The sequence below is a fragment of the Chrysemys picta genome, chromosome 10 (assembly GCF_011386835.1).
Source record: "Chrysemys picta bellii isolate R12L10 chromosome 10, ASM1138683v2, whole genome shotgun sequence".
Lineage (NCBI taxonomy): Eukaryota > Metazoa > Chordata > Testudines > Emydidae > Chrysemys > Chrysemys picta.
Genome location: NC_088800.1, coordinates 83,563 through 111,253, shown reverse-complemented (window position 1 = coordinate 111,253; position 27,691 = coordinate 83,563). Strand labels below are relative to the sequence as shown.

The 27,691-nt window shown below is 44.9% G+C and overlaps 1 protein-coding gene across 1 annotated transcript in view; it reads left to right on the top strand.

Annotated features, from left to right (window-relative positions):
- The window catches only part of IQGAP1 (IQ motif containing GTPase activating protein 1), a 158,377-nt gene that overhangs the window by 50,958 nt on the left and 79,728 nt on the right, over positions 1-27,691 (top strand). Inside the window, exons 10-14 of the mRNA XM_005300627.5 lie at positions 445-608; positions 10,507-10,591; positions 11,440-11,603; positions 15,706-15,866; positions 16,470-16,594. Coding sequence (XP_005300684.1) covers positions 445-608; positions 10,507-10,591; positions 11,440-11,603; positions 15,706-15,866; positions 16,470-16,594 — 699 coding nt within the window. The remainder of the gene's footprint in view (positions 1-444; positions 609-10,506; positions 10,592-11,439; positions 11,604-15,705; positions 15,867-16,469; positions 16,595-27,691) is intronic.

Genomic DNA, 27,691 nt, shown 5'->3' with positions numbered 1-27,691 from the left:
CCGCAGAACCAAGCTTCTGCCTCCTGCCCCCGCAGGGGAGAGCGGTGAGCAGGGGGGGGTTGAGTGGGGTTGGGGTCCAGGACCACGGAAGGGAGCTGCATGCCACTTAAAATCGGCTCGCGTGCCATGTTTGGCACACGTGCCGTAGGTTGCTGACCCCTGCTCTATATTATGAATTCATCCTGCCCCTTGTCCCTCCCCTGGCCCCTTAAAGAAGTGAAGGATCCCCATTAAACTCTGTGCCCTGAGTATTACATACCATTTTCATCTCTTTCACTTGTTAAAGTCCTCCTGAGTGATTTTGGAGTCTGACTTGGAGACTTCCAGGCCTAAACTATCGGTCAGTAGTGTTCAGGAAGAGATGCCTTTGAGGCCTCTGCTATAGAAGCCTAATGTTTGCTACATTTAGCTTTTGACCCTTACTTTACTTTGCTCTCTCCCTAGCACATTCAGCCCTATCAAAGATAGATCTGGTTTTGGAACAGGGAGATGCATTAGCATTATTTGAAGTTTTGACATCACCAGCCCTGGGACTCCGAGGATTACAGCGAGAAAATTGTGACTGGTATCTCAAGCAGCTCTTGAGTGACAGGCAGCAGAAACAGGAGGTATGGAAAAGCGTATGTAATCATTGTGAAAGTATTTATAATACCACAAACCATCACACATTAATTATATGGGATGATCACAAACCTCCCATATGAGAGTTAATGTTACTTTGGAAAACTTTAAAAAGTATTTAAAAAGTAAATTTAGTAATCCAACAGCATAACACATGTGCAAGAGATATTGTGATTGTGTACGTATAATGGAATACTTGATGATGTGGTATAAAGGCTTTATCAGTGTGAGTTTGAAATGGCAGCATTACTCATGAATGGTAAATGTCACAACTTAAAGGCTGATATTTCAGGGTCTTCAAGGGCTGGGAGTGAATCCTAGGGACCCACTACAATATTGAGGAACTCTTATATCCAGTAATTTAAAGTTTGCAGATTTCAAAGTAATCATATTTTTGTGTATGGAAAAGCAGTTCCTAGTCCAAGACTGAATCTTGCTCATTCTGGACCTTGGACAGGTGTGATTATTGAGGGGGAGAGTCCACCTTTGGGAGTATGGAAAGGAAGTATTTTTGTGATGGGTTTGAACCTGCTCAGGGTCTGGAACATAATTGTAGTGAACAGAGTGCATGATAAATGTATTTATTACATAGCTGTAACCTCAGCATAGGAGAAGAGTTTATATAAAGTGTGTGTATATAACTATAATAATATGTATGTATACACTTAAATGTAAAGTATAAATAAATACATAATGAATATATATGTATGTATATAATGTTTTATGCTCTCTTACTTGACTATGTTCAGTGCTCAAGTACTTTATTGTAAATACTTATGATACAGATAAGCATATAATATTTTTTCCTTATAAATAACTTAAAGATTATCTTCTTATTTTAAGCCTAACTTTCAGTGAATTTTGCATGTATATTGTATATGAATGCTGTTTATAGAATGCATTAGTGTAGTTTTCTAAACTTAGTAGGGCCTCAAAGTAAACTAGTTTATGTAATATTTGTATGCATATTATTACGGAGGTCTGCAATGTTGGAGGGGATAATTATTACTATGGTATATTTTTAATAATTTGTCTTTTACAAGGTCTAACATGGTAAAGAAGTAGGATTCCAAGTACATTCAGAGCCAGGAATAAAGGCAACAATTCAGTTTATTCAACTGAGAATAAAGCTCTGACATTTTTGAAGTCCATGAGCAGACAAACATTAAGAAGATAAAGATCATTATTACATTTCATAATTCTGGTTGAGTCCATTGGCAACCCTCCTAAAATTGTTGAGCTGTCATAGGTCTTATGGCGGGTCAACACATTTTCTTCTTGAAGATTGATTTATTCATAATGCTATTCACTATAGCATTTGAGTGTTTCATAGACATTAACTTATCCTCTGCCCTTGGGTGGTAGGAAAGTATTATCCCAATTTTACAGATTATAGGCATCCCAGCAGAAGTAGATTTTGATGAGGGATTTGCAGTGGGCCTACCTGTTCCTAATGATCTGCCTCATCACATGATGATGGGTTTTGAAACTTTCTATACAAGAGAAGAGCCTGCTTAGCTTGGTAGGGGGAAGAGACCTGCAAGAAAACTAGGATCAGGGAGAGACATGTAGAAGAGTTTTCCTGCTCCCGACAATAGAGCCAGATGGAGGCAGAGAGTGCTAGGAGGCTCTCTGAAGTGGGCCAAAGGAAAAGAGAGAAAAAGAGAGCCATGCACAGACACAAGGAAGGGGCTGTGGAAAAGGCCTACAAGCAGGTGGAGGTAAAAAGTGGTTGAGGGAGTTTAAGCAAGGGGTCTGAGAAGGTGAGCCATTTTAGTTCAGAAAAGGGCAACTAAAATGATTAGGGGTTTGGAACGGGTCCCATATGAGGAGAGATTAAAGAGGCTAGGACTTTTCAGCTTGGAAAAGAGGAGACTAAGGGGGGGATATGATAGAGGTCTATAAAATCATGAGTGGTGTGGAGAAAGTGAATAAGGAAAAGTTATTTACTTGTTCCCATAATATAAGAACTAGGGGCCACCAAATGAAATTAATGGGCAGCAGGTTTAAAACAAATAAAAGGAAGTTCTTCACACAGCGCACAGTCAACCTGTGGAACTCCTTGCCTGAGGAGGTTGTGAAGGCTAGGACTATAACAGGGTTTAAAAGAGAACTAGATAAATTCATGGAGGTTAAATCCATTAATGGCTATTAGCCAGGATGGGTAAGGAATGGTGTCTCTAGCCTCTGTTTGTCAGAGAGTGGAGATGGATGGCAAGAGAGAGATCACTTGATCATTACTTGTTAGGTTAACTCCCTCTGGGGCACCTGGCATTGGCCACTGTCGGTAGACCGGATACTGGGCTGGATGGACCTTTGGTCTGACCCAATATGGCCGTTCTTATGTTCTTATGCTTGTACAGTGTGTCTGGGCCGGAACTCAGAGTAGAAGGAGGGCCGAACCCCTGCAGGCTTATTGAGGAAGGTGATGTGAAACCTTCCTTTCCCCCTTCCTCCCCCGACATAAGGAGTGGAAGAATTTTTGAGCCTGGAGTTGGGTTGATGATCCAACCTGAGATTGCTGAATGATTGTTTGTTTTGGACTTTCTGTTTACTTTGGGAAAAGGAGATGGGTTTATGATTTGGCCAGAGGCCAGTAAGAAGCACTGGAGTTGGCCTAGCCAAAAGTGGGAGATTGAAATGCCTACTGCCAGAAGAGGGAAACTGAGGCTCAGAGCACTAGGTTCCAAGGTAATTGTGTCACATGCACTTTCACAAGCCAGCGGTTAGATGGATGACTAGCTTAATGAGTGTATAGTAATTCCCAGTTTGAGATATCTGACAGTGATATTGAAAGGTCTTTAGCCTTTGCAGCAAGCTCCAAGTAATAAAGAATTGTTCTTCAAGTATGTGTCAGTTTGGATCCCACTCTAAGGTATGTGCATGCCTATGCATGTGAGATCAGACTCTCTTAATAGCATTGTTGGGCCGTGCCTGCGCCATGTATGTCCTTGTGCCCCTCCACCCAAGAGAATAAAGGGCAGAGCAGCCATAGGTGTTCCTCAGCTCTCTCACTGCTAGTGGAAGCAAGATGGAACAAGTGGTGTCTTCACACTACTCCCGAGCAGAATCTGCTTCTTGCAAATTAATTAGTTAAATAGGGTTAATTCCTTTTCCTCCTTTTTTATTTAATTCTGTTATAAACCCAAACAGATTTAAATTTAAATTTTCCTTGGCACTTTGCACCCCTATCTGGGCCAAAAATGGTGGATTCAAAGCCCTTGGGCTTCAAACCATAGCCATCCTGTGACAGACTTATGCCATTCACAGATGGCCATGGCCACTGTCTTTTTTTGTCTCAGTGAGAGCCATGTACTAGATAGCTGCTTGGTTTGCCATTCCTTTTCAGTTGGAACACTCATCTGAAGTTCTATCCCTTGGAACAATCAATGAGAGAGAGAGAGTACAGATCCTGAAGAGTGAGGATTGACTTCAAAGATGGATCCAGTCTCTTCTAGGTCCCAGTCAGCCAATGCCTCTGCTGGCTGGCACACGGGGCCTACTGTGTTGGTACTTGCAAAAATTGCACAGCACCCTCAGGAAAGGATTCAGGACCATCAAAGACCATTTTGGCATGGACTCCCACCTCAGCACTGAAAACTGGTATGGCTTCCTTGTTGAGGCAAGGGAGATCTGAAGACTGGGATAGGCATAGTTCCCTGCATTGATTTCCCCCTCTTCAGGGCCGGCTCCAGGGTTTTGGCTGCCCCAAGCAGCCAAACAAAAAAAACAAAACAAAACAAAAAAAAGCCGTGATCGCGATCTGCGGCGGCAATTTGGTGGGAGGTCCTTTGCTCCGAGCAGGAGTGAGGGACCGTCCGCCAAATTGCCGCCAAACAGCTGGACGTGCCACCCCTCTCTGAAGTGGCCGCCCCAAGCACCTCCTTGGTAACCTGGTGCCTGGAGCCGGCCCTACCCCTCTTCCCATAGAGACTCAACCCATCATTCTCCTGCATACTTCTTGACCACGTTAGCTTGCATGTACATGGCAACGCTAGCCAGATTTCACTTGTGTTCATTACAGGGCTGGCTAAGGTTGGTGTTTCATCTCACCATCAAATGATCATGTGAGTTGTGGTCCCAGCTCGCATTCTGCTGCCGCAGAATCATAGAATATCAGGGTTGGAAGGGACCTCAGGAGGTCATCTAGTCCAACCCCCTGCTCAAAGCAAGACCAATTCCCAACTAAATCATCCCAGCCAGGGCTTTGTCAAGCCTGACCTTAAAAACCTCTAAGGAAGGAGATTCCACCACCTCACTCGGTAACCCGTTCCAGCGCTTCACCACCCTTCTAGTGAAAAAGTTTTTCCTAATATCCAACCTAAACCTCCCCAACTGCAACTTGAGACCATTACTCCTTGTTCTGTCATCAGGTACCACTGAGAACAGTCTAGATCCATCCTCTTTGGAACCCCCTTTCAGGTAGTTGAAAGCAGCTATCAAATCCCCCCTCATTCTTCTCTTCTGCAGACTAAACAATCCCAGTTCCCTCAGCCTCTCGTCATAAGACATGTGTTCCAGCCCCCTAAGCATTTTTGTTGCCTTCCGCTGGACTCTTTCCAATTTTTCCACATCCTTCTTGTAGTGTGGGGCCCAAAACTGGACACAGTACTCCAGGTGAGGCCTCACCAATGTCGAATAGAGGGGAATGATCACGTCCCTCGATCTGCTGGCAATACCCCTAATTATACAGCCCAAAATGCCGTTAGCCTTCTTGGCAACAAGGCACACTGTTGACTCATATCCAGCTTCTCGTCCACTGTAACCCCTAGGTCCTTTTCTGCAGAACTGCTTCCTAGCCATTCAGTCCCTAGTCTGTAACAGTGCATGGGATTCTTCCGTCCTAAGTGCAGGACTCTGCACTTGTCCTTGCTGAACCTCATCAGGTTTCTTTTGGCCCAATTCTCTAATTTGTCTAGGTTCCTCTGTATCCTATTCCTACCCTCCAGCGTATCTACCACTCCTCCCAGTTTAGTGTAATCTGCAAACTTGCTGAAAGTGTAGTCCACGCCATCCTCCAGATCATTAATGAAGATATTGAACAAAACCGGCCCCTGACCGACCCTTGGGGCACTCCGCTTGAAACCGGCTGCCAACTAGACATGGAGCCGTTGATTACTACCCGTTGAGCCCGACGATCTAGCCAGCTTTCTATCCACCTTATAGTTCATTCATCCAGCCCATACTTCTTTAACTTGCTGGCAAGACTACTGTGGGAGACCGTATCAAAAGCTTTGCTAAAGTCAAGGAATAACACATCCACTGCTTTCCCCTCATCCACAGACCCAGTTATCTCCTCATAAAAGCAATTAGGTTAGTGAGGCATGACTTGCCCTTGGTAAATCCATGCTGACTGTTCCTGATCACTTTCCTCTCCTCTAAGTGCTTCAGAATTGATTCCTTGAGGACCTGCTCCATGATTTTTCCAGGGACTGAGGTGAGGCTGACTGGCATGTAGTTCCCCAGATCCTCCTTCTTCCCTTTTTTAAAGATGGGCACTACATTAGCCTTTTTCCAGTCATCCGGGACCTCCCCCGATTGCCCTGAGTTTTCAAAGATAATGGCCAATGGCTCTGCAATCACATCCACCAACTCCTTTAGCACCCTTGGATGCAGCGCATCCGGCCCCATGGACTTGTGCTCGTCCAGTTTTTCTAAATAGTCCCGAACCACTTCTTTCTCCACAAAGGGCTGGTCACCTTCTCCCGATACTGTGCCACCTAGTGCAGCAGTTTGGGAGCTGACCTTGTTTGTGAAGACAGAGGCAAAAAAATCATTGAGTACATTAGCTTTTTCCACATCCTCTGTCACTAGGTTGCCTCCCTCATTCAGTAAGGGGCCCACACTTTCCTTGACTTTCTCCTTGTTGCTACCATACCTGAAGAAACCCTTCTTGTTACTCTTAACATCTCTTGCTAGCTGCAACTCCAAGTCTGATTTGGCTTTCCTGATTTCACTCCTGCATGCCTGACCAATATTTTTATACTCCTCCTGGGTCATTTGTCCAATCTTCCACTTCTTGTAAGCTTCTTTTTTGTATTTAAGATCAGCAAGGATTTCACTGTTAAGCCAAGCTGGTTGCCTGCCATATTTACTGTTCTTTCTACACATCGGGATGTTTTTTTTCTGCAACCTCAATAAGGATTCTTTAAAATACAGCCAACTCTCCTGGACTCCTTTCCCCCTCCATGTTCTTCTCCCAGGGGATCCTGCCCATCAGTTCCCTGAGGGAGTCAAAGTCTGCTTTTCTGAAGTCCAGGGTCCGTATTCTGCTGCTCTCCTTTCTTCCTTGTGTCAGGATCCTGAACTTGACCATCTCATGGTCACTGCCTCCCAGGTTCCCATCCACTTTTGCTTCCCCTACTAATTCTTCCCAGTTTGTGAGCAGCAGGTCTAGAAGAGCTCTGCCCCTAGTTGGTTCCTCCAGCACTTGCACCAGGAAATTGTCCCCTCCACTTTCCAAAAACTTCCTGGATTGTCTGTGCACCGCTGTATTGCTCTCCCAGCAGATATCTGGGTGATTAAAGTCTCCCATGAAAACCAGGGCTTGCAATCTAGTAACTTCTGCTAGTTACCAGAAGAAAGCCTCGTCCACCTCATCCCCCTGGTCTGGTGGTCTATAGCAGACTCCCACCGCAACATCACCCTTGTTGCTCACACTTCTAAACTTAATCCAGAGACTCTCAGTTTTTTCTGCAGTTTCATACTGGAGCTCTGAGCAGTCATACTCCTCTCTTACATAGAATGCAACTCCCCCACCTTTTCTGCCCTGCCTGTCCTTCCTGAACAGTTTCTATCCATCCATGACAGTACTCCTGTCATGTGAATTATCCCACCAAGTCTCTGTTATTCCAATCACATTATAGTTCCTTGACTGTGCCAGGACTTCTAGTTCTCCCTGCTTGTTTCCCAGGCTTCTTGCATTTGTGTATAGACACTTAAGATAACTCGCTGATTGTCCCGCTTTCTCAGTCTGAGACCGGAGTCCTCCCCTCTTGTGCTCTCCTGCTTGTGCTTCCTCGTGGTGCGCCATCTGTGAGTATCAGACCTTGGAGATTCCTCATTTCCTGTAAGCACTGGGCTGGTGAAATTCCACACTGGCCATGAGTGCCTTTTTAAGTAGATTAGCAAGTTGAGAGAGCAGCTGCTGCCAGCAAGCTCCCTCCGTCCTGAGCCCTGTCGTGTCCCCCCCTGCTCTGTGGATGGGGTACAGGAGTAGGGGGTAGGGGACACCCTGACATTAGCACAGCCCCCCACCCCTCCCCACAGCAAGCAGGAGGCTCCCAGGAGCAGCTCCAAGGCAGAGGGTAGGAGCAGCACATGGCAGTGGGGAGAGGGACAGCTGAACTGCCCAGCAATTGATAGCCTGCTGGGCGGCTGCCGCACAAGGAACTTAGGAGAGCGGGGAGCTGATGGGGGGGCTGCCAGTCCACCTTGGTTCCAAGCCCCCTTCAGCTAGCTCCAACGGGCTACTGTTCCTGAAAACAGTGGACAAAGCAGGCGGCTGCCAAACAAAATTATAAGGGAGCATTGCACAACTTTAAACAAGCATGTTCCCTAATTGATCAGCAACGAAACAATGTTAACCGGGATGACTTTAAGTGAGGAGTTACTGTAACTCCAATAGCACTTCATCTCCAGGAGTCTCAACAGTTTAGCAGACTTCCTAAGCAGACAATCCATCAAGAGCCACAAGTCGTCTCTGAAGAGCTCCATCATTACATCAGTATTTCACCTAAGGGAAAAACCTACTATTGACTTGTTTACCTCCAGAGACAATGAAGTGTCCAGTCGTTTGATTCGAGGGGCATGAACCCAGCTTCCTTTCTCATATTTGATTAAAGGGGCATGAACCCAAGAGGCCTTTCTCATATTGTAGGAGTGAGGTCTCATGTATGCATTTCCATCGATTCTCAGGGTGGTGAGCAAAAATAGGCAGGAGGCAGTCATGCTAATCCTGATAGCTCCATGTTGGCCGAGGCCATTCTGATTAACAGATCTCAGGATGTCTGTTTAGCCTCCGGTACCACTTCCAGACTCTCCAGATATAATATCACAGAATCAAGGCCAAATTCATCTAGACAGTTGCCACATCTGACAGTCTGGATGTTGGCAGGTTGAGTGCTACTGACAGATACCTCTGTACAAGTACAAGAGCTCCTACTCATCTCATGGTATCCAGATTTTTAAAGGGATGACTATATACTTACCTATCTGTTAGAGAATCCCTAGTGATGTGGGATCTTAATGTTGTCCTTACAAACCTCATGGAGAGAGATCCCCTTTTAATCTCTCTTGGAGTGTTTTTTTACACCACCTTATTTTGAAGATTGCCTTTTTGATTAGGAGAATTCAGTCCCATCGTGCAAGTTTGGGAATTCAGTATCCCAGAAGCAAAAGAACCATCCCACAGATCATCTTGCTTTTTCTGAAGAAGGGCAGCAATTTCTGCTCTGTGGACCTGACTGAGGTTATTGGCTTATAGAGATGCTTCCCAAATACTGGAGACCCTGAGTTATGCTATGGGAACAATACTACCAATCTTATTTTTTGCCCTTTGGACTAGAATTTTTGCTGAATCATCCAAGCAGATCTGCCCAACTAAGGAGCACATGTTTTCTCCTGTCAGGCTGATGTCTATTCTCTGATGTCACTTTAGTGCATCAGTATTGAATGTTGCAGTTCTTAAGGTTCATGATGAACTTTCCTAACTATCAACTTCTCTCCAACTGACAATTGGAGTACAGAGGAGCCCCACCAGAAATGAAAGTATTTGGAGATTAGGGGAAATGAATAACCATCAGTAGAAATGGTTGACTTTCATCGCGGCTAATAACATTGCCCTTAGGAGCTGGAAAAAACCTTGAGAGCTTAGAGTTTCAGCTGTCTTGTACTAGGAAGTTGAGCTTTGGTGGCTGGTCACTATTGGAGCCAGGATACTAGACTAGATGGACCATGGGTCTGATCCAGTATAGCAATTTCCATGTTTCTTGGACCCAGAAATGAGAATCACACAAGATGATACAATTAGGTGTCCATATATCCCGTTTTGGCTGGGACAGTCCCCTTTTTAAGCCCTCTTCCAAGAGTCATGATTTTTTTGGCAGGACTGGGCTTTTGTCCCATTTGCATTTGCCATCTGATCATCAGTTGGCAAGAACAAACAGGACAAATATCCAGTTTTACTAAAAAAGTGGAGTATGCCCCCCTAGTGGGGTATGGGGTGTGGAGGAATGTTCAGGTGGGGAGGGGAGAGGAAGCGTCAACGCCAGTCCCGCAGGGCTTGGGTGAGCAGTAACGCCATGCAGCTTGGGTCAGCCACGCTCTTGGGATGGAGGGGACCCTAAGGCCAGCTGTCCGTGGGGAAAGCGGCTTTGGCCAGCTCTGCACGGGGAAAGGGGCTTGAGTAAGCCCCATGCAGTGTCCTGTTTTCCCTTTGGGAAATATAATCACCCTAGATATAATCAAAGAAGGAGAACTATTTTTGAAAGCTTCTGTCTGGAATTAATTATTCCCATTTGCAAAAATGGGGAATCTGAGAAATTAGAGGATTTGCCCAAGGCTTCACAGCAAGTTAATGGCAAAGAGCCAGATGGAGATTTATCTGGCTCTTAGCCCCATGTTCAATTTTCTAGACCTGCTTGGCACCTACAGTCTCATAGAAGGCATCAGACTTAAGCCAACCTTGTCTCTTTCACCAAATGCACTGTAAGTGTCTGGTTTGTTATTTCTCTCTCCTACATCTGTAGAATTCTGACTGTTTGCATAGGGTTGTGCCTGGGTAGAATTTCACAGGGAGAAGCTGCTGTTTGTGTTGTTGTGTTTGAATAAAGTCACAAGAGGGTCAACATTTTTTTCCCTTGTGTGTGATTTATTTTTCTACAGTCTGGCCTGGCAGGCCCCCTGCAGAAGGAGGAGTTGCAGTCTGGGGTGGATGCTGCTAACAGTGCAGCACAACAGTACCAGCGAAGTAAGGAGCGTTTCAGCAGAGTTTATAGCTGATCAGAGAGTTGAAGCAATGTATCATTTATACCCTTGTTGTAACACCAACATCAGCTTTTGCGGTTCTTTGATTTCCCTGTAAACACCTCAGGGCTAGTGAGAAGCTTGCAGAAAGCCAGCTTCTGTGATGCTTTTCAGTCTCCCCAGAATAGCGCTTATAACCCAGGTTATAATATAGGTTATTCTTTAACCTATGCATTTTAAAAATACATTTAGGAAACTTGTGTCCACTATAAGTGACTTCTGTACTTCAAAGCTTATACCTATCTCTGGGTCCTGGGTCTGTGAAGTAAATCCTGGTAGCTCCATGGGGCAGAGTCAGAGGTTACCTGGAGATCCTCATTGTGGATGCAATTACTATGGTTCCTTGCAACTCTGGCCGCTTTCAAGTGTCAGATTAGGAGACAATTAATTGCAGGTGTAAACCCTAATCCTCTAACTACTTGATTTGCACTTGCTAAAGAGATGTTGCCCTTCTGAAAATTTACTCTGAAACTAAGTTAGTTTATTTTATTTTCCTGATACAAAGGCTGTTGCTGGAATTGACCGATATAAAATGATTGAAAACTACCTTAGAATAATGGATTTCAAGGTCAGAAGAGACCACTGAGATCAGTCTGACCTCCTGTATAACGCAGGCCAGATAATTTCACCCAGTAATTCACGCAGTGGAGGGAATGTATTCTTGCCATTTCACCTAGGTGCCCACAGAGCAAAAGCCCTTTCCACAGTGGGTAGGTAGAAATGACCTTATAACAGAGGTACAAGCTCTCTGCCCTCCTAACCTCTTGTGCCCTCTTTCCCTTTAATCTCCAGGGCTGGGAGCAGTTGCAAGGATTAATTCTGCAATCCAAATGGGTATTGCAGAGAAGACTGTGGCAGAACTTTTGAATCCAGAGGCTCAGTTACCACAGGTTTATCCATTTGCAGCAGAACTTTACCAGAGGGAGCTAGCAACTCTGCAGCAACAGAGCCCTGAAGTAAGTAATAGATTCTTTCCTGTTCTTGGAAAACAATCTGACGATTCCCAGCAGTGTCCATCATGCTTAGCTCTTCATTCCACACCTCCTCCAGAATGTAGCTGTTTTGTGAATTCTTGAAACTATGTTGCAGTTCAAAGTTTGTGTAATTTACTATTTTATTGATGAATTAAACAATAAAAAATCACCAGGATCACCCAAGAGTTCTGAAGGAATTCAGATATGAAATTGCAGATCTACTAACTGTGGTACGTACTCTAACTCTCAAGTCAGCTGCTGTACTAGATGACTGGAGGATAGCTAATGTGATGCCAATTTTTAAAACAGGCTTCAGAGGCGATCCTGGCAGTTACAGGCCAGTAAGACTAACTTCAGTATCAGACAAATTAGTTGAAACTACAGTAAAGAACAGAATTATTAGACACATTGATGAACATGATATGTTGGGGAAGATTCAACATGACTTTTTTAAAGGGAAATCATGCCTCACTGATCTAGTAGCATTCTTTGAAGGGGTTAACAAACATGTGGACAACAGTGATCCAGTGTACTTGAAGTTTCAGAAAGCTTTGATGTGAACCCTTGCCAAAGGCTCTTGCAGTCATGAGATGAGAGGGAAAGACTTCTCATGGATCAGTAACTGGTTAAAACACATGAAACAAAGGGTAAGAATAAATGGTCAGTTTTCAGACTGGAGAGAGGTAAATACTGGGGCCTCCCAAGGATCTGTAGTGGGACCAGTGCTGTTCAACTTACTCATAACTGATCTGGAAAAAGGGGTAAACAGTGAGGTAGCAAAGTTTATAGATGATACAAAATTACTCAATATACTTAAGTCCAAAGCTGGGTGACTGGGCAACAAAATGGCAGATTAAATTCAGTGTTGATAAATGCAAAGTAATGCACATTGGAAAACATAATCCCAATTATACATGTGAAATGGTGGAGTCTAAATTAGTTATTACTGCTCAAGAAAGAGATCTTGAAGTCACTGTGGATAGTTCTCTGAAAACATCTGTTCTTCATAAAGTGATGGTCCCTATATGGATTCCAAACATGGGTGTGCACGTGTGCCATGTGCTGGAGCTGGAACAGTTTTGTAGTAGTGTCCATTGATCCACTCATGCGTCATCCATATGCTCACATCTGAGGCTGTGTGGGTCGACAGCACTCCAGTTCCCTCTTACCACTGCACTCTATCGTCGGCTCCACCCCTACCAGACCCATCCTCCGAATCTGGGTGCTCCTCAGAGCCAGATCCCTCCTTTTCACGTACCCAATCTTGCAGCCCGAATCCTAGGAGCTGACCACCCTATCCTCCGGCATATGACCCCTACCGGTGAGCTGTGGTTCAGATATCCCAGGGGCGCATAGGCTTGGCCCTGCTGGCCTCCCGGGGACCTGTACCAGGACCACAGGGTTCTGCCATGGCATCTTACCAATTATTGCCTGCCCATTTTGTGCCATCCTCTGTTTACAATGAACCTGAGAGGGAGAGGGATAGCTCAGTGGTTTGAGCATTGGCCTGCTAAACCCGGGGGTTGTGAGTTCAGTCCTTGAGGGGGGGCATTTAGGGATTTGGGGATTGGTCCTGCTTTGAGCAGGGGGTTGGACTAGATGACCTCCTAAGGTCCCTTCCAACCCTAATAATCTATGATCTATGACACAGTGCAGCCGGGACTGCCTGCCCCTCCTGGAGCCTCATCATCGCCGGATGAAGTTCTGATTCCACCTTTCCTCTCCCCTCTTGACGACCAGAAACAATACCAAGACTTGCTTCAGCATGTGGCTATAGTCTTCAGCCTCACAGTGGAACAGGTCAAGGACCCACAAAACCAGCTACTGGATATTCTGCAACTGCTAGGACCCTCCCCGACCGCATTCCCCATCCATGAGGCCATCCTGCAACTGGTGCAGTTGGTCAGGCATACACCAGCCTCCTGTGCCTCTACTCCTATGCACGCAGAGAGGCCATACTTTGTCCCATCTAAGGGCATGGACTTCTTTTTCACCCACTCACCCCCCCAACTTGCTGGTAGTTCACGTGGCGACCAAACGCACTCGCCAACAACATCTCAAGTCCACTCTTCTGGACAGGGTGGCAAGAAAACTGGACCTTTTGTTAGAAAAGTCTACTCTTCTATGGGACTCTAGTTCCATATCGCCAGCTACCAGGCCCTGTTGGCGAAATGCTACTTTCTCAGCTACTCCAGGTTCTTGAAGAGTCAGGCTCTTCTACTGCCAGACCAACAACAAGACTTCCAGATGCTGCTGGATGAAGGGAAACTGATCACCAAGGTGAGTCTCCAGGCAGTCATGGATGCCTCCGACACCATATCACACTCGCTGGCGACAGGCGTTGTACTCCAATGAGACTCCTGGGTCCAATCATCTGGGTTCTCTAAGAGTCCATACCACTCTTGAGGACCTCCCCTTTGACAACTAAAAACTTTTCAGTGACACAACAGATGAATCCCTCCAGTCCCTCGAGGATTCTTGCGCCAAATGCTACACTTGCCCCTGGAGTCATGGCTCACTCCACAGGGGCCCACACCACCACATTGGCCTGCCTAAAGGATGTACCCTGGCAGGACATTGGCCGGCCATGTGGCACTCTGTCCAGATCTTTACTGCTCACTATGCCATCACCCCAGCAGTGGAACTGTCCTACAGACTAACTTCTCGTGATTCCTCGCACCCATTTCCGTGCTGAGCACTGCTTGCTAATTACCCACATTTGGAATCCATATAGGGACCATCACTTGAAGAAGAAGAAGAGGAGGTTACTTACCTATAACTGGAGGTTCTTTGAGATTTGGATTCCAATACCTGCGCTCCCTCCCCTCTGCTGCGGACATTGCTTAGTGGTAAGAGGGATATGGGAGTGGCATCGACCTGCATGGCCTCTTATAGCCTCAGATGCGTACACATGGCCAATGCATGTGCGGATCAAAGGATGCTACTACAAAACTGTTCTGGCTCCAGCGCATGGCATGCATGTGCATCCATGTTTAGAATCCAAACAGGGAAAGAACCTGCAATTACAGGAAAGTAACCTTCTACTAAATGTGCAACGGCAGTCAAAAAGGTAACCAAATGTGACGAACCATTAGGAAAGGGATATATAAAATATGAGAGTCAATGTAATGCCACTATATAAATCCATGGTACACCAGTACCTCAAATAGTGCATGCAGTTCTGGTGGTTTCTTCTAAAAAAGATGTATTAGAAATGGAAAATGTACAGAGAAGAGCAACAAAAATGATTAGGGGTATGGAACAGCTTCCATATGAGGAGAAATTAAAAAGACTGGGACTGTTCAACTTTGAAAAGAGACAACTAAGAGAGGGCTTATGATAGAAGTCTATAAAATCATGAACGGTGTGGAGACAGTGAATAAGGAAATGTTATTTACCCCTTCAGATAACACATGAACCAGGAGTCACCCAGTAAAATTAATAGGCAGCAGGTTTAAAACAAACAGAAGGAAGTATTTCTTCACACAAAGCACATTCAACCTGTGGAACTCGTTGCCAGGGGATTTTGTGAAGGCCAAAGGTATAACTGGGTTCAAGAAAGAATTAGAGAAGTTTATGGAGGATAGGTTCATCAATGGCTATTAGCTAAGATGGTTAGGGACACAAACCCATGTTCTGGGTGTCCCTAAACCTCTGACTGCCAGATTGGATGACAGGAGATGAATTACTTGATGATTGCCCAGTTCTGTTCATTCCTTTTGAAGCATCTGGCATTGGCCACTGTCAGAAGACAGGATATTGGGCTAGATGGACCATTGATCTGACCCATTATGGTTCTTATGTTTTTTATCTGTAAATCAGGGATATATTCTCTAAGCTGCATGGAGCTGTGGATTCTAATTTTTTACATCACTTGCTCTGCCTACTTGGTTTCACTTGTGATTCTCTTACTCTTCCTTGTACCACATACTTTCCCCTGTAGTTTACGGTTGCTGTGTTGTCTCCTTGTCTTCCTCGTTTACTCACTCACTGCAGTTACTGTAACTACTGCCATATTCTGTCGACCTCACATGGCATAAATTTGTGAAGGATGTGTGATCCTCATTGTCCTCTTTGCATGCAGGGTAACCTCACCCATCCAGAGCTGTCAGTTGCAGTGGAGATGCTGTCGTCTGTGGCTCTGATTAACAGGGCGTTGGATTCAGGGGATGTGAACACAATTTGGAAACAACTGAGCAGTCCAGTTACAGGGCTCACTAACATTGAAGATGAGAACTCCCAGAGGTGGGTACATGTGACAGATGGATGTGGCCTCTCTCAGTGTGCCAAATATTCCCTATATTATTATTATTTATTATTCTCCTGACATTTCATTTTTTTCTTTTGCCCCTTAATGCTATCTTTCCAAATTGTTAATCATGACATTTAGTCGCTGGTGCCCCTTTTGCCTGGTCCCATGAGCTTGCTCTCTTGCACACTGTCTCTTATGCCACCCCTTCATATTAATCATACTCATGTACAGTCTCTTGAAGTCTCTTCCCAGACTTCACATTGGTGCTGTATTCAGGTTCTTTTATGCTGTTGCTGATGCCACCCCCGCCCCCCCTTCACATGAAGTCCATGCTCAGTCTTCACACTGGTCTTGGACTCACTGTCTTGCATGCAGTCTCTGTGGCGCCCTGCCAGTTGCATTGATCTGGGCTCTTGTGAGCTGCTTTGGTATGTCTCCCCTTCCCCTTTTTGCATTTGTTCCAGATATATCCTGCATGCTGTCTCTGTCGCCACTTCCCTTGCATGTTAGTTCTGGACACAGTCATTAGGCTCACATGCTAAATTGCCCTCTTAGGCCCACATGATGTCTCTTATTGTTTCTCTTGTGTATGGCAGATACATCGATGATTTGATGAAGCTGAAAGCTCAGGCACATACAGGAGGGAATGAGTTTATCACATGGAATGATATCCAGTCATGTGTGGACCGTGTGAACATAGTGGTGCATGAGGAGCACGAGAGTAAGTGCTTCCACTTCATTCCTACTAGAGTGACCTGGATTCTAAGAAATGCCAAAACCAGATTCACATTCACTGGGATGGGGGTAGCACTATTAACAAGGAGGTAGCTGGAGGTCTAGCTGGCACATGGTGAGAGACCTTGGCCGTTGGTGCCTTTCTAGCATTAGGAGATGCCTATATGGTGCACATAAAAAGAGCTCATTTTATCTGAGTAAATTCAGTGCTCTCTGATAATGAAGTGTTAACAGCACAACTGCTGACAAAGAGAGCAAGTATAGGCATTTCCATATACCATAGTGGCAAATGCAACATCTTTACCTAGATAGACAGATGAAGTCCTGGGACCAGACTCTGCAATGTGATGGGATGTGAGCATAGGTTTACCTTTCAGTCTCTGATCCAGTTTTGTTGTAGGCCTATTCAATATGTCTTTGCTTCTTGGCGCAAGTACTAGACATGCTAAATAGGTTCTCATGTTCTTAGGAAAATTGACAGGGGGAAGAGAGAAGCAGAAATGCATCCCAATCCGGTAACTCCTTGTTAATAGCACTAGTTAGAGCCAGCCAAACTGTCCAAACGGACCCCTTTACACCTCTGTTGAAGACATTCAATCCTGACTTGCAGCCTGTGAGGGGGCAAGCATATCTCACACTGGGCCTGAAGGGATTAATCTCACACTATGGGTGGAGGAAGTTCCGACCCTCAGACTGTAGGCGGCATGCTCCAAATGCTATGCTAGTATAAAAGAGAGCAGCCCGTCTCAGTCTGAGCTGCTGCCGGAGAGGAAGGACCTTTGGTAGAGGCTCCCCCTGAAGTGCTATCACAGCCCTTCCCTGTGGGAGCTGGAGATCCGTGGCCATCGAAGTCCAAGAGAGTTACCTGCCCTGTCCAGAGGAGCCCAGAGACCCCGATGCCCCATGGACTGCAGCTTCAGGAAGTGCGGTAGGAAGTGACCTAGGGAGGGTGAGAGAGAGTAGTATCTCCCATCTGTATGAGGTCAACGTCTTTTGGTGGGATTCCCCGCTGACCTAGTGGTGGACCACTCCTCCCTGTTAGGGCCCTGGGTCAGGGCCTGGTGGAGTTGGGTGGGCTTGGGCCGCCACCCTCTCTCTCCCCCCTCCCCCCCCCGCCCCGGTGATGGCCCCCCAGGTACTGGCCGCTAGGGCACACTGTCCTGTGTCTGAGGGCTGCCATTTTAACTCTGGCCGCTCAGCCACGATATTGACTCTGGCCGCCAGATCACAATGCCCTGTACCTGAGGGCTGCCACTTAGACCCTGCCCCTCGAATCTCATCATGGCGAGACCTGAGACCGTCTGGTAGGCTGTAACCGCAGTACTAGCACACCCCTGGCCCACCCCAACAAGGGGTGGGGTGTGCATACACCACCACACAGCCCCTGCTCCTATTCCAGTTCTGGCCCTTCTCCTCCCCCTCACCCCCCTGCCAGTTCTGTGAGTGCATCTCACCACTTACTCCAATCATAAGCTCCCCATATACACAACTGTGCTGAGGCCCTTTTGATCCTGATCTTAAAACACTAAGAGAACATGCTGTTTACTGGCTCATGGACTTAGTGGACTAGGAGGTCTCTTCCTTTTCTAAAATCTGTTCCATTACAAATGTACCTTAGGACTCTGACCATTCCAGAAGTATATAATCAAAATTAACAGAGGGTCCTGTGGCACCTTTAAGACTAACAGAAGAATTGGGAGCATAAGCTTTCATGGGTAAGAACCTCACTTCTTACCCACGAAAGCTTATGCTCCCAATACTTTTGTTAGTCTTAAAGGTGCCACAGGACCCTCTGTTGCTTTTTACAGATTCAGACTAACACGGCTACCTCTCTGATACTTGATAATCAAAATTAGTCAGTTTACTGGGTTTGGGGGAGCTGCTAGGGAGGAGGAGGGGCTGGATTGGATCTCTCGTTAAAGCCAAGTCATGGAAATAACCTTGGCCACATAATGATTCTAGGTAAGTTCTGAGCCACCCTTGAGCAGAGACCGAAAATGATGTTAAACTATGCTATGCTATGCTATACTGCAAGAGTGTTTTTTGATGTGGACAAATGAAGTCTTGTAGAAGAGATACCGAACTCCTTTCATATTACCCAAGCTAGAGTCTAAACTTGGGTCACTGGTAGGAGTATAGGCACAGATGTGGTGTAGTTAATGCTGTGCTGTAGATTGATACTTTAGACACACATTTTCAAAAATATCCACTGATGGGGGTGATGGTACTCATTTTGAGACACACAGGACCTGATTTTCAAGGGATTAAGCACACACACTGTTATCAGCTGAAGTTGTAAATTTTGCATGCTCAACACCTCTGAAAATTAGGCCTGAGATGTCTCAAGTTAGGTACACAGTTCTTCGAGTTCTTGCTCATGTCCATTCCATGTCAGGTGTGTGTGCTCACCACCTGCACTGGTGCTGAAAGCTTTCCCCCCAGTGGTATCTGTAGGGCTGGCTCTGGCTCCCTCTGCGTATGCACCAGCATAAGATGCGCCGCCCCCTCCTCCCTTCAGTTCCTTTTTACCGCTAGTGATGGTGTTGGAACATCTCCTTGCTTCGGCGAGCAATCATACCAGTGATTTATCTTTGAAAACTCATGGCGATCAGGGGAGGTCCCGGATGACTGGAAAAAGGCTAATGTAGTGTCCATCTTTTAAAAAGGGAAGGAGGAGGATCCGGGGAACTACAGGCCAGTCAGCCTCACCTCAGTCCCTGGAAAAATCATGGAGCAGGTCCTCAAGGAATCAATTCTGAAGCACTTAGAGGAGAGGAAAGTGATCAGGAACAGTCAGCATGGATTCACCAAGGGCAAGTCATGCCTGACTAGCCTAATTGCCTTTTATGAGGAGATAACTGGGTCTGTGGATGAGGGGAAAGCAGTGGACGTGTTATTCCTTGACTTTAGCAAAGCTTTTGATACAGTCTCCCGCAGTATTCTTGCTGGCAAGTTAAAGTAGTATGAGCTGGATGAATGGACTATAAGATGGATAACCATTTTTTTATTCAAGCATCAGAATTTGAAAATTTGGGCCTTGATAAAAATTAACTATCTGGCCTTGAACCATCTAGTCTCTCTAAAAAGCAGTTTTCTGTTTAATCCTTTCCAATCTTTCTGGGTACCACCCACTGTTGGAGGCAGGGACTGTGAAACGCATCCATGGGGCTCAAGTGACTGGTTTGGTGATCACTAGTGCCTCAAAGAGATGAGGTCAATGCCCCTTTTTAACACAAACTGCTACAACAAAAAGGGAACTGGAGTTGAAATAATATGTAGCAAGCGCTAATGCTGTACTTCTCAACTGCAGTATACAGGAAGGAAATTCTTGCCACAAGTTCAGAAGTGTATCTCCTCCCCACACTCCACTTCTGAGTATGGTAAAATTGTGGACTCTAGTTCTTTTCTGTGCCCGTTTAGGTAATGTTCTGTCTGCTCTTCCCCTGCTCCTGAATCTGCTCCTTAACGTTTCATCAGGGATGTGCATAAGAGCATAGTGAGGTTCTTAGCTGGATCACTTGGTGATGCCTGTTTGCTTTATTTACAAGACAGTTCAGCAGGAAGAAATAGGTGAGAAATAAATTTTAAAACATTAAAAGGATTTGAGAAACATGAATCAGAAATAGCCTTTAATACCTGAGAAACTGGGCAAGGTCCAATGTGTTAGATATTCAAAACTTTGCCACTCCCAAAAAGCATTTTTGGCTACCTTACACTTGTATACTGTGCTCATGACTGTGATGTCTTGAGTCTCTCATGTAGGTGCTTAATTGTATTTTGAAACATTCAATTGGGGTTCACATTTGCATTCTGTAAAAACTGGCTGTTTTGGCACCTTTAAGGGAGGTGTGGAACTAGGCACACACATGAATTCTTCAGAGATAATCTTTCAATAATTCCATTCCCATCTAGACGACTTTAGTTGACTGAAGCCCAGGGTTGAGAAACTAGTGTCTGAAAATAAACATACTAAAACTGGAATAATTTGATTCATTTTTATTTGTGGCTGAAATGCTTTTAATTTGTTGAATTAGCAAAAGAACCCTTTCAAGTTTCAGAAAGCAAGATCTCAGGGACAAGTTGATTCCTAAGAACACAACTACTTGCCAGCTCCTCCCTCCCCTTTCTAACTTTATGGTCGAATATACATACATATACATACAACACAAAGCTTCATTAGGATCAAGATTTCAAGAAGCAGTTTGGATGGGTCAAACACACAGGAGTCATATGGATCTGTATTAGGGCTTGTCTACATGAGTACTTAGTTCGTAGCAAACTGGGATATAAATCTACTCCACAGTAGCCTGCTGCACACAGAGGGCTTGTCTACACTTTCCAAGCATCAATCGATGCATCGGCAGTTGATTTAGCAGGTCTAGTGAAGACCCACTAAATCGACCGCTGATCACTCTCCACTCCTGTACTCCACCTGATCGAGAAGAGTAGAGGGAGTCAACGGGAGAGTGTCTCCCGTCGACATCGCATAGTGTGGACCCCGCGGTAAGTAGATCTAAGCTACGTCGATTTTGAGTTGTGCTATTCACGTAACTCAAATTGCTTAGCTTAGATCGAGTTTTCCCTTTAGTGTAGACAAGGCCTAAGTGTCTGTGCAGACCCTCCTGCCACACACTAAAAGTTCTCTAGTGCTCTTTGACCTACTTTGCTTTGAAAAAGTAGTAGATTAAAGTTCACTAGGAAACTTTTAACGCACAGCAGTAGAGTCCACACGGACTTTTAATGGATGAAATAACTTTCCTGAGCTCTTTCCAGTATCTAGTCCAGTGTGTTCCCCAACAACGTCTTAGGGGTTTGCTACAAATGTTAGGGGCCAAGGCTACATTAATCAGTGGAGACTAAGACTGACGGACTCTCTCATTCTTCCTGCCACAGTTTAGTCCCCATTTACTGAAATATTTATTTCACCCCTGAAAAGATAGTGTATGGACTAGGAAAGGTTAAATTTTAATTTAAGAGCTTTCTGTCTTGATTAACTCATTTCCTGAATGCTCCAAATAGATACTGGGTTTCCTACTTGGGTCACATGAGCAAATCTCATTATGAAACCACAGAGAGATACAGAGAAACCAAGCCAGCAATCACATAGTACTGTTTGTATGGGCAAGGTTTTAAGAAATGTAAGAATTGCCATACAGGACCAGAGCAGAAGTCTGGACATCCATTTAGTCCAATAACCTGCCTGAAAGAATCCTTATAATGAATCCCCCAATGGAATAACCTGTTCAGAGGGGAAGTTTCTTTTTATTCACTTAGTTAGTGGTTGGCTTATGCTCCTAAGCATGGGGAAATTTATAGCTCCTGTTTGAAATGTGTGTGTAATATAGAACTGTGGATGTTCTCATTACACACAAAAGTGTTGATCCCTTTTTGCATCCTGATAAATGTTTTTGACTCAATACCTTGTGGCAGTGAGTTCTAACAGATTAATGCATCCTAGGCATCCTCTTGTATTATGAAAGAGGGCAAATAGGAGTGCCCAATTTACCTTCTCTATGTCATTTTTTGTTGTTGTTAATTCTATCATGTCCTCTCTTGTTCATCTCCTTTTCTGTCTTGCTAGGCCTCCTATCATGTTTGTCTCTCATCTGTGAGCCCCCTTTCTTTCTTTATGTTATGGGTTTTTTTGAGACAGGATGACCAGAACTGAGCACAGTAATCAGGCAAGGACATCCTGTTGGTTTATATAGAGGCATAACTATATTTTCAGTATTTACTTTCTGTCCCATTCTTCATATGTCCCAACAGAAAGCAGAACTTGAGCTGGCTGGAGTGACAAAGCATGTTTCTTCCTCCCACCCATAAGAGAACTTTGCGGTCATCCAAACACAGCCCTTGTCATGGGAATGAAATTCAAAGTTTGTTATATGGTCACATCAGATGTCTGTACCATCCTTTATTTGTAATGGCCCTGGTTCCTAATGTGGGCCCTGCAATAGATCTGGACCATAATGATTTTGATTTTTGAATTTCTAAGAACATAAAAATGGCCATATTCGGTCAGACCATAGATTCATAGATTCTAGGACTGGAAGGGACCTCGAGAGGTCATCGAGTCCAGTCCCCTGCCCGTATGGCAGGACCAAATACTGTCTAGACCATCCCTGATAGACATTTATCTAACCTACTCTTAAATATCTCCAGAGACGGAGATTCCACAACCTCCCTAGGCAATTTGTTCCAGTGTTTAACCACCCTGACAGTTAGGAACTTTTTCCTAATGTCCAACCTAGACCTCCCTTGCTGCAGTTTAAACCCAATGCTCCATCTAGCCCAGTATCCTGTCTTCTGACAAGTATCAGAGGGGTAGCTGTGTTAGTCTGAATCTGTAAAAAGCAACAGAGGGTCCTGTGGCACCTTTGAGACTAACAGAGGTATTGGGAGTATAAGTCTTGCATCTGAAGAAGTGAGGTTCTTACCCACGAAAGCTTATACTCCCAATACTTCTGTTAGTCTCAAAGGTGCCACAGGACCCTCTGTTGCTTTTTACTGTCTTCTGACAGTGGCTGATGCCAGATGCTTCAGAGGGAATGAACAGAACAGGATGATTATCAAGTGATCTATCATCTGTTGTTCAGTCCCAGCACCATGCAGTCACAGGCTTAGGGACACCCAAAACACGGAGTTGCATCCCTAGCCATCTTGTTTAATAGTCTCCATGAACTTCTCTAATTCTTGTTTGAACCCAGTTATACTGTTAGCCTGCACAACATCCGCAGGCAATGAGTTCCACAGATTGACTGTGCATTGTGTGAAGAAGTACTTCCTTATGTTTGTATTAAACCTGCTGCGTATTAGTTTCATTGAGTGACCCATGGTTTGTATGTTATGTGAAGGGGTAAATAACAATTCCTTATTCACTCAACACCATTTATGATTTTATAGACTTCTATCATAAGCCCTCTTAGTTGTCTCTTCTCCAAGGTGAAAAATCCCAGTCTTTTAAATCTCTTTTCATATGGAAGCTGTTCCATACCATTAATCATTTCCATTGATCTTCTTTTTACCTTTTCCAATTCTAATGCATCTTTTTTGAGATGGGGCGAGCAGAACTGCACATAGTTATTCAAGGTATGGGTGTACCATGGATTTATATAGTGGCATTATGATAATTTTTTTCTTATCTATCCCTTTCCTAATGGTTAGCTTTTTTTTGACTGACACTGCACGTTGAGCGGATGTTTTCAGAGAACTATCCAGAATGACTCCCAAGATCTTTCTTGAGCAGTAACAGCTAATTTAGATCCCATCATTTTGTATGCATAGTTGGGATTATGGTTTCCATTGTGCATTACTTTGCATTTATCAACATTGAATTTCATCTGCCATTTTGTTGCTCAGTCACCCAGTTTTGGGAGATCCCTTATAGACGGCTTTGGACTTAACTATCTTGAGTAATTTAGTATTGTCTGCAAACTTTGCCACCTCAATGTTTACCCCTTTTTTGAGATCATTTATGAATATACTGAACAGCACTGGCCCCAGTACAGATCCTTGGGGGACCTGGCTATTTACCTCTCTCCACTGTGAAAACTGTCATTTATTTCTATCCTTTGTTTCCTATCTTTTAACCAGTTACTGACCCATGAGAGGACTTTCACCCATTGGTGAGGCACTTGTCAAAGGCTTTCTGAAGATTCAAGTACCCTGTATCCACTAGCTTCGGAGTGGTAGCCGTGTTAGTCTGTATCAGCAAAAAGAACAAGGAGCACTTGTGGCACCTTAGAGACTAACAAATTTATTTGGACATAAGGTTTTGTGGGCTAAAACCCAATTCATCGGATGCATGCAGTGGAAAATACAGTAGGAAGATATATAGATATAGATATATATACACAGGGAACATGAAAAAATGAGTGTTGCCATACCATCTCTAACGAAACTAATCAATTAAGGTGGGCTATTAGCAGCAGCAGAAAAAAAAACTTTTGTAGTGATAATCAGGATGGGCCATTTCAAACAGTTGACAAGAAGGTGTGAGTATCCACTAGATCACTCTTGTCCACATACTTGTTGACACCCTTAAAGTAATCTCATAGATTGGAGAGGAATGATTTTCCTTTACAAATATCATGCTGACTTTTCCTCACCTGAAAAGAATGACTCGGGTAAGAGAATCTCCCTCACATCTTGTGCAGTGAAGACCAATGCAAAGAATTCATTTAGCTTCTCCACAACGGCCATGTCTTTCACAAGTACTCCTTTAGCGTCCAGTGGCCCCACTGATTGTTTGGCAGGTTTCCTGCTTCTGATGTGCTTAAAAAAAAAAAAATCCTGTTTTTGTGCCTTTTGCTAGTTGCTCTTCAGATTATTTTTTGGTCTGCCTAATTGTGCTTTTACACTTGACTTGCCAAAATTTATGCTCCTTAATATCTTCTTCACTAGGATTTGACTTCCAATTTTTAGAAAATGTCTTTTTGTCTCTAACTGCCTCTTTTACTCTGTTGTTTAGCTATAGTGGCAGTTTTTAGCCTTCTTACTTTCTTTGTTTATTTGGGGTATACATTTTGCTTGAGTCTCTCTTTGGTGTTTTTAAAAACAAATGCTTGCAGGCATTTCACTCTTATGACTATACCTTTTAATTTCCATTTAACTAGTTCCTCATTTTTGTGTAGTTCTCCTTTATGAAATTAAATGCTACTGTGGTGGGTTTCTTTGGTATTTTCTCCCCCATAAGGATGTTAGATTTAATTACATTATGGTTACTATTACTGAGTGGTTCAGCTATGGTCATCTCTTGTGAGTACAATCCTTGAGGGGGCCATTTAGGGTTCTGGGGCAAAAATGTGTCTGGGGATTGGTCCTGCTTTGAGCAGGGGGTTGGACTAGATAACCTCCTGAGATCCCTTCCAGGGCCAGCTCCAGACACAAGCAAAGGAAGCAGGTCCCTGGGGCGGCACGTCCGGGTCTTCGGCGGGAATTCAGTGGCGGGTCCTCATCCTCTCTGAGGGAAGGACCCGCCACCGAAGAATGAAGCGGCATGGTAGAGCTGCCGCCGAAGTGCTGCCAATCGTGGCTTTCTCTTTTTTTTGCTTCACTGTTTGGGGCAGCAAAAAAGCTGGAGCTGGCCCTGGTCCCTTCCAACCCTGATATTCTATGATCTTGTTCTGGAACAGCCCATTATCTTACTCAGGGAAAAGGGACCTGCTTAATCTGGAGCTAATGTATCTACCTTCTGTTACTCTACTGTAGCCATCTGGCCTGACCCTGTCACACTGCATAACAAACATCAATATTGCATATATCTTTCTATAGTCCTGTAACTAGTGTAACTTTCAATTTAGGAAATTTCATACTGTAAGCTCTTTGGGGCAGGGACCATACTCCTGTTTTGTGTTGTACAGTGCCTAGCACAGTGGTCTCCTGATTCATGACTAGGGTTCCTAGGTGCTACAGAAATACCAATAAATAATAATTATAATAAGAATACTGGGCATGGTCCAGCAAAAAGTATTTCTTCTTCGAGTAGTGTCCGTATGGGTGCTCCATTGTAGGTGTGCTTGCGTCCCTGCACTGCTGATCAGAGAACTTCGGTAGCAGTGTCCATTAGGCCCGCACATGCGCTGTCTCTCCTTGTGCTGCGCCCCGAGGCTATCTAGCCCACGCGGGCTAACCGCCTTTGGTTTCTTCTCAACTGCCCTGCCCCCTCTCCAATCTACGGAGCTATTCACAGTCCGTTAAGACCATTACTTTAATCTGCATTTCTATATTAGTTAGCCTCCTAGTTCATGGTTGTAGTTCTAGTTGTAGTTTCTTTTTTTTTTTTTTAAAGGTAAAATAAAGACTAATTTCTTTCCCGCCTCTTCCTTTGTTGGGGACCTTTCCCCCGTGGGGTATGCCCGGGTCACCGAGCTTCAAGAAGTGCTTCTCTTGCAAAGAGGCAATCCCTGTCACAGATAAGCACTCCCAACTGCATTTTTTGCCCTGGGGAAGTCTTCGTTCAACAAAAGTGTGGATTTTGCCAGCAACTAAGGCCCCCGTCTCATAAGGATAGAGAACACAGACAGAAGATGATCTTCATGGAGGCCACTCTCCGGACCCACACCATGAGTCACCTGGCAAACATGAGTCTTCCCCCCAGCCATTGGGACTGTTGGTACCTGTGGAATCCCGCCACTCCAGAGACCTCCGCATGTTGGATGCACTGGAGTCCCCACCTCTTGGTACCAGGACCTCTGCACTGAGCCTCTACCAAGCACAGGAAGTATCTCCGCTGCCATGCCATGCCCCTCTGCTCTCTAGCGAGGGTTCAGACAGTGAGCCAGAGGAATTAGTATCACGGTACTCCTCACAAGCGCTATATGGTGCTTATTATCAACTGAGCCCAAAGATACACCCATAGATGGCACCACCACCACCATCTTGGTCCAGCCACGCATGGGCACCCACCACCCCAATGACCATGTTAGGACCTTTGGGCAGCACACTATCAGCAAGCCTCTCATGCTTCGAGCCTCCCCTGGGAACCCTCGAGGCACATCCCCTCAGTCGCAGCATCTAAGTTTTCAGAACTGCCTTAATTCAGGGAGGAACAGAAAGCCGGTACTGAAGAGAAAGTTACACCGAGGATTATACCCTCCTTTTTGGATGAAGCGGTCATGCCTCCTCCACCATCTTTGGGAGATGACTTCTGTCGCTTCCAGGAACTGGAGGAAGTCAGGGATACCCACCATCAACTTCTTGACATCATCCACTCTTCATCCTCTCCAAAGATCGCTCTCATGATTAATAAGGCCATTTTAGACCTGGCAAAGTCAGTGTGGTAAACCCAGCATCACTGGCGCCAGCCTGCAAGCGAGTGAACAAATAATGCTATGTCCCCGTCAAGGAATCTGATTTCCTTCTTTCCCTCCCGCCACCCAACTCCATCGTGGTGGACATGGCCAACCCTTGACTGGTGTTGTCGGCTGAGCCACAGCCGACAACACCAGTCAAGGGCTACTCCCTAAGATAGGGATTGGAAGTGCCTAGACCTTTTGGGCAGAAAAGTATACTCTTCAGCGCTCTACAATTCCATTTCAGCATCTATCAGGCCCTCACGGCAAAATATAATTATATAAATTAC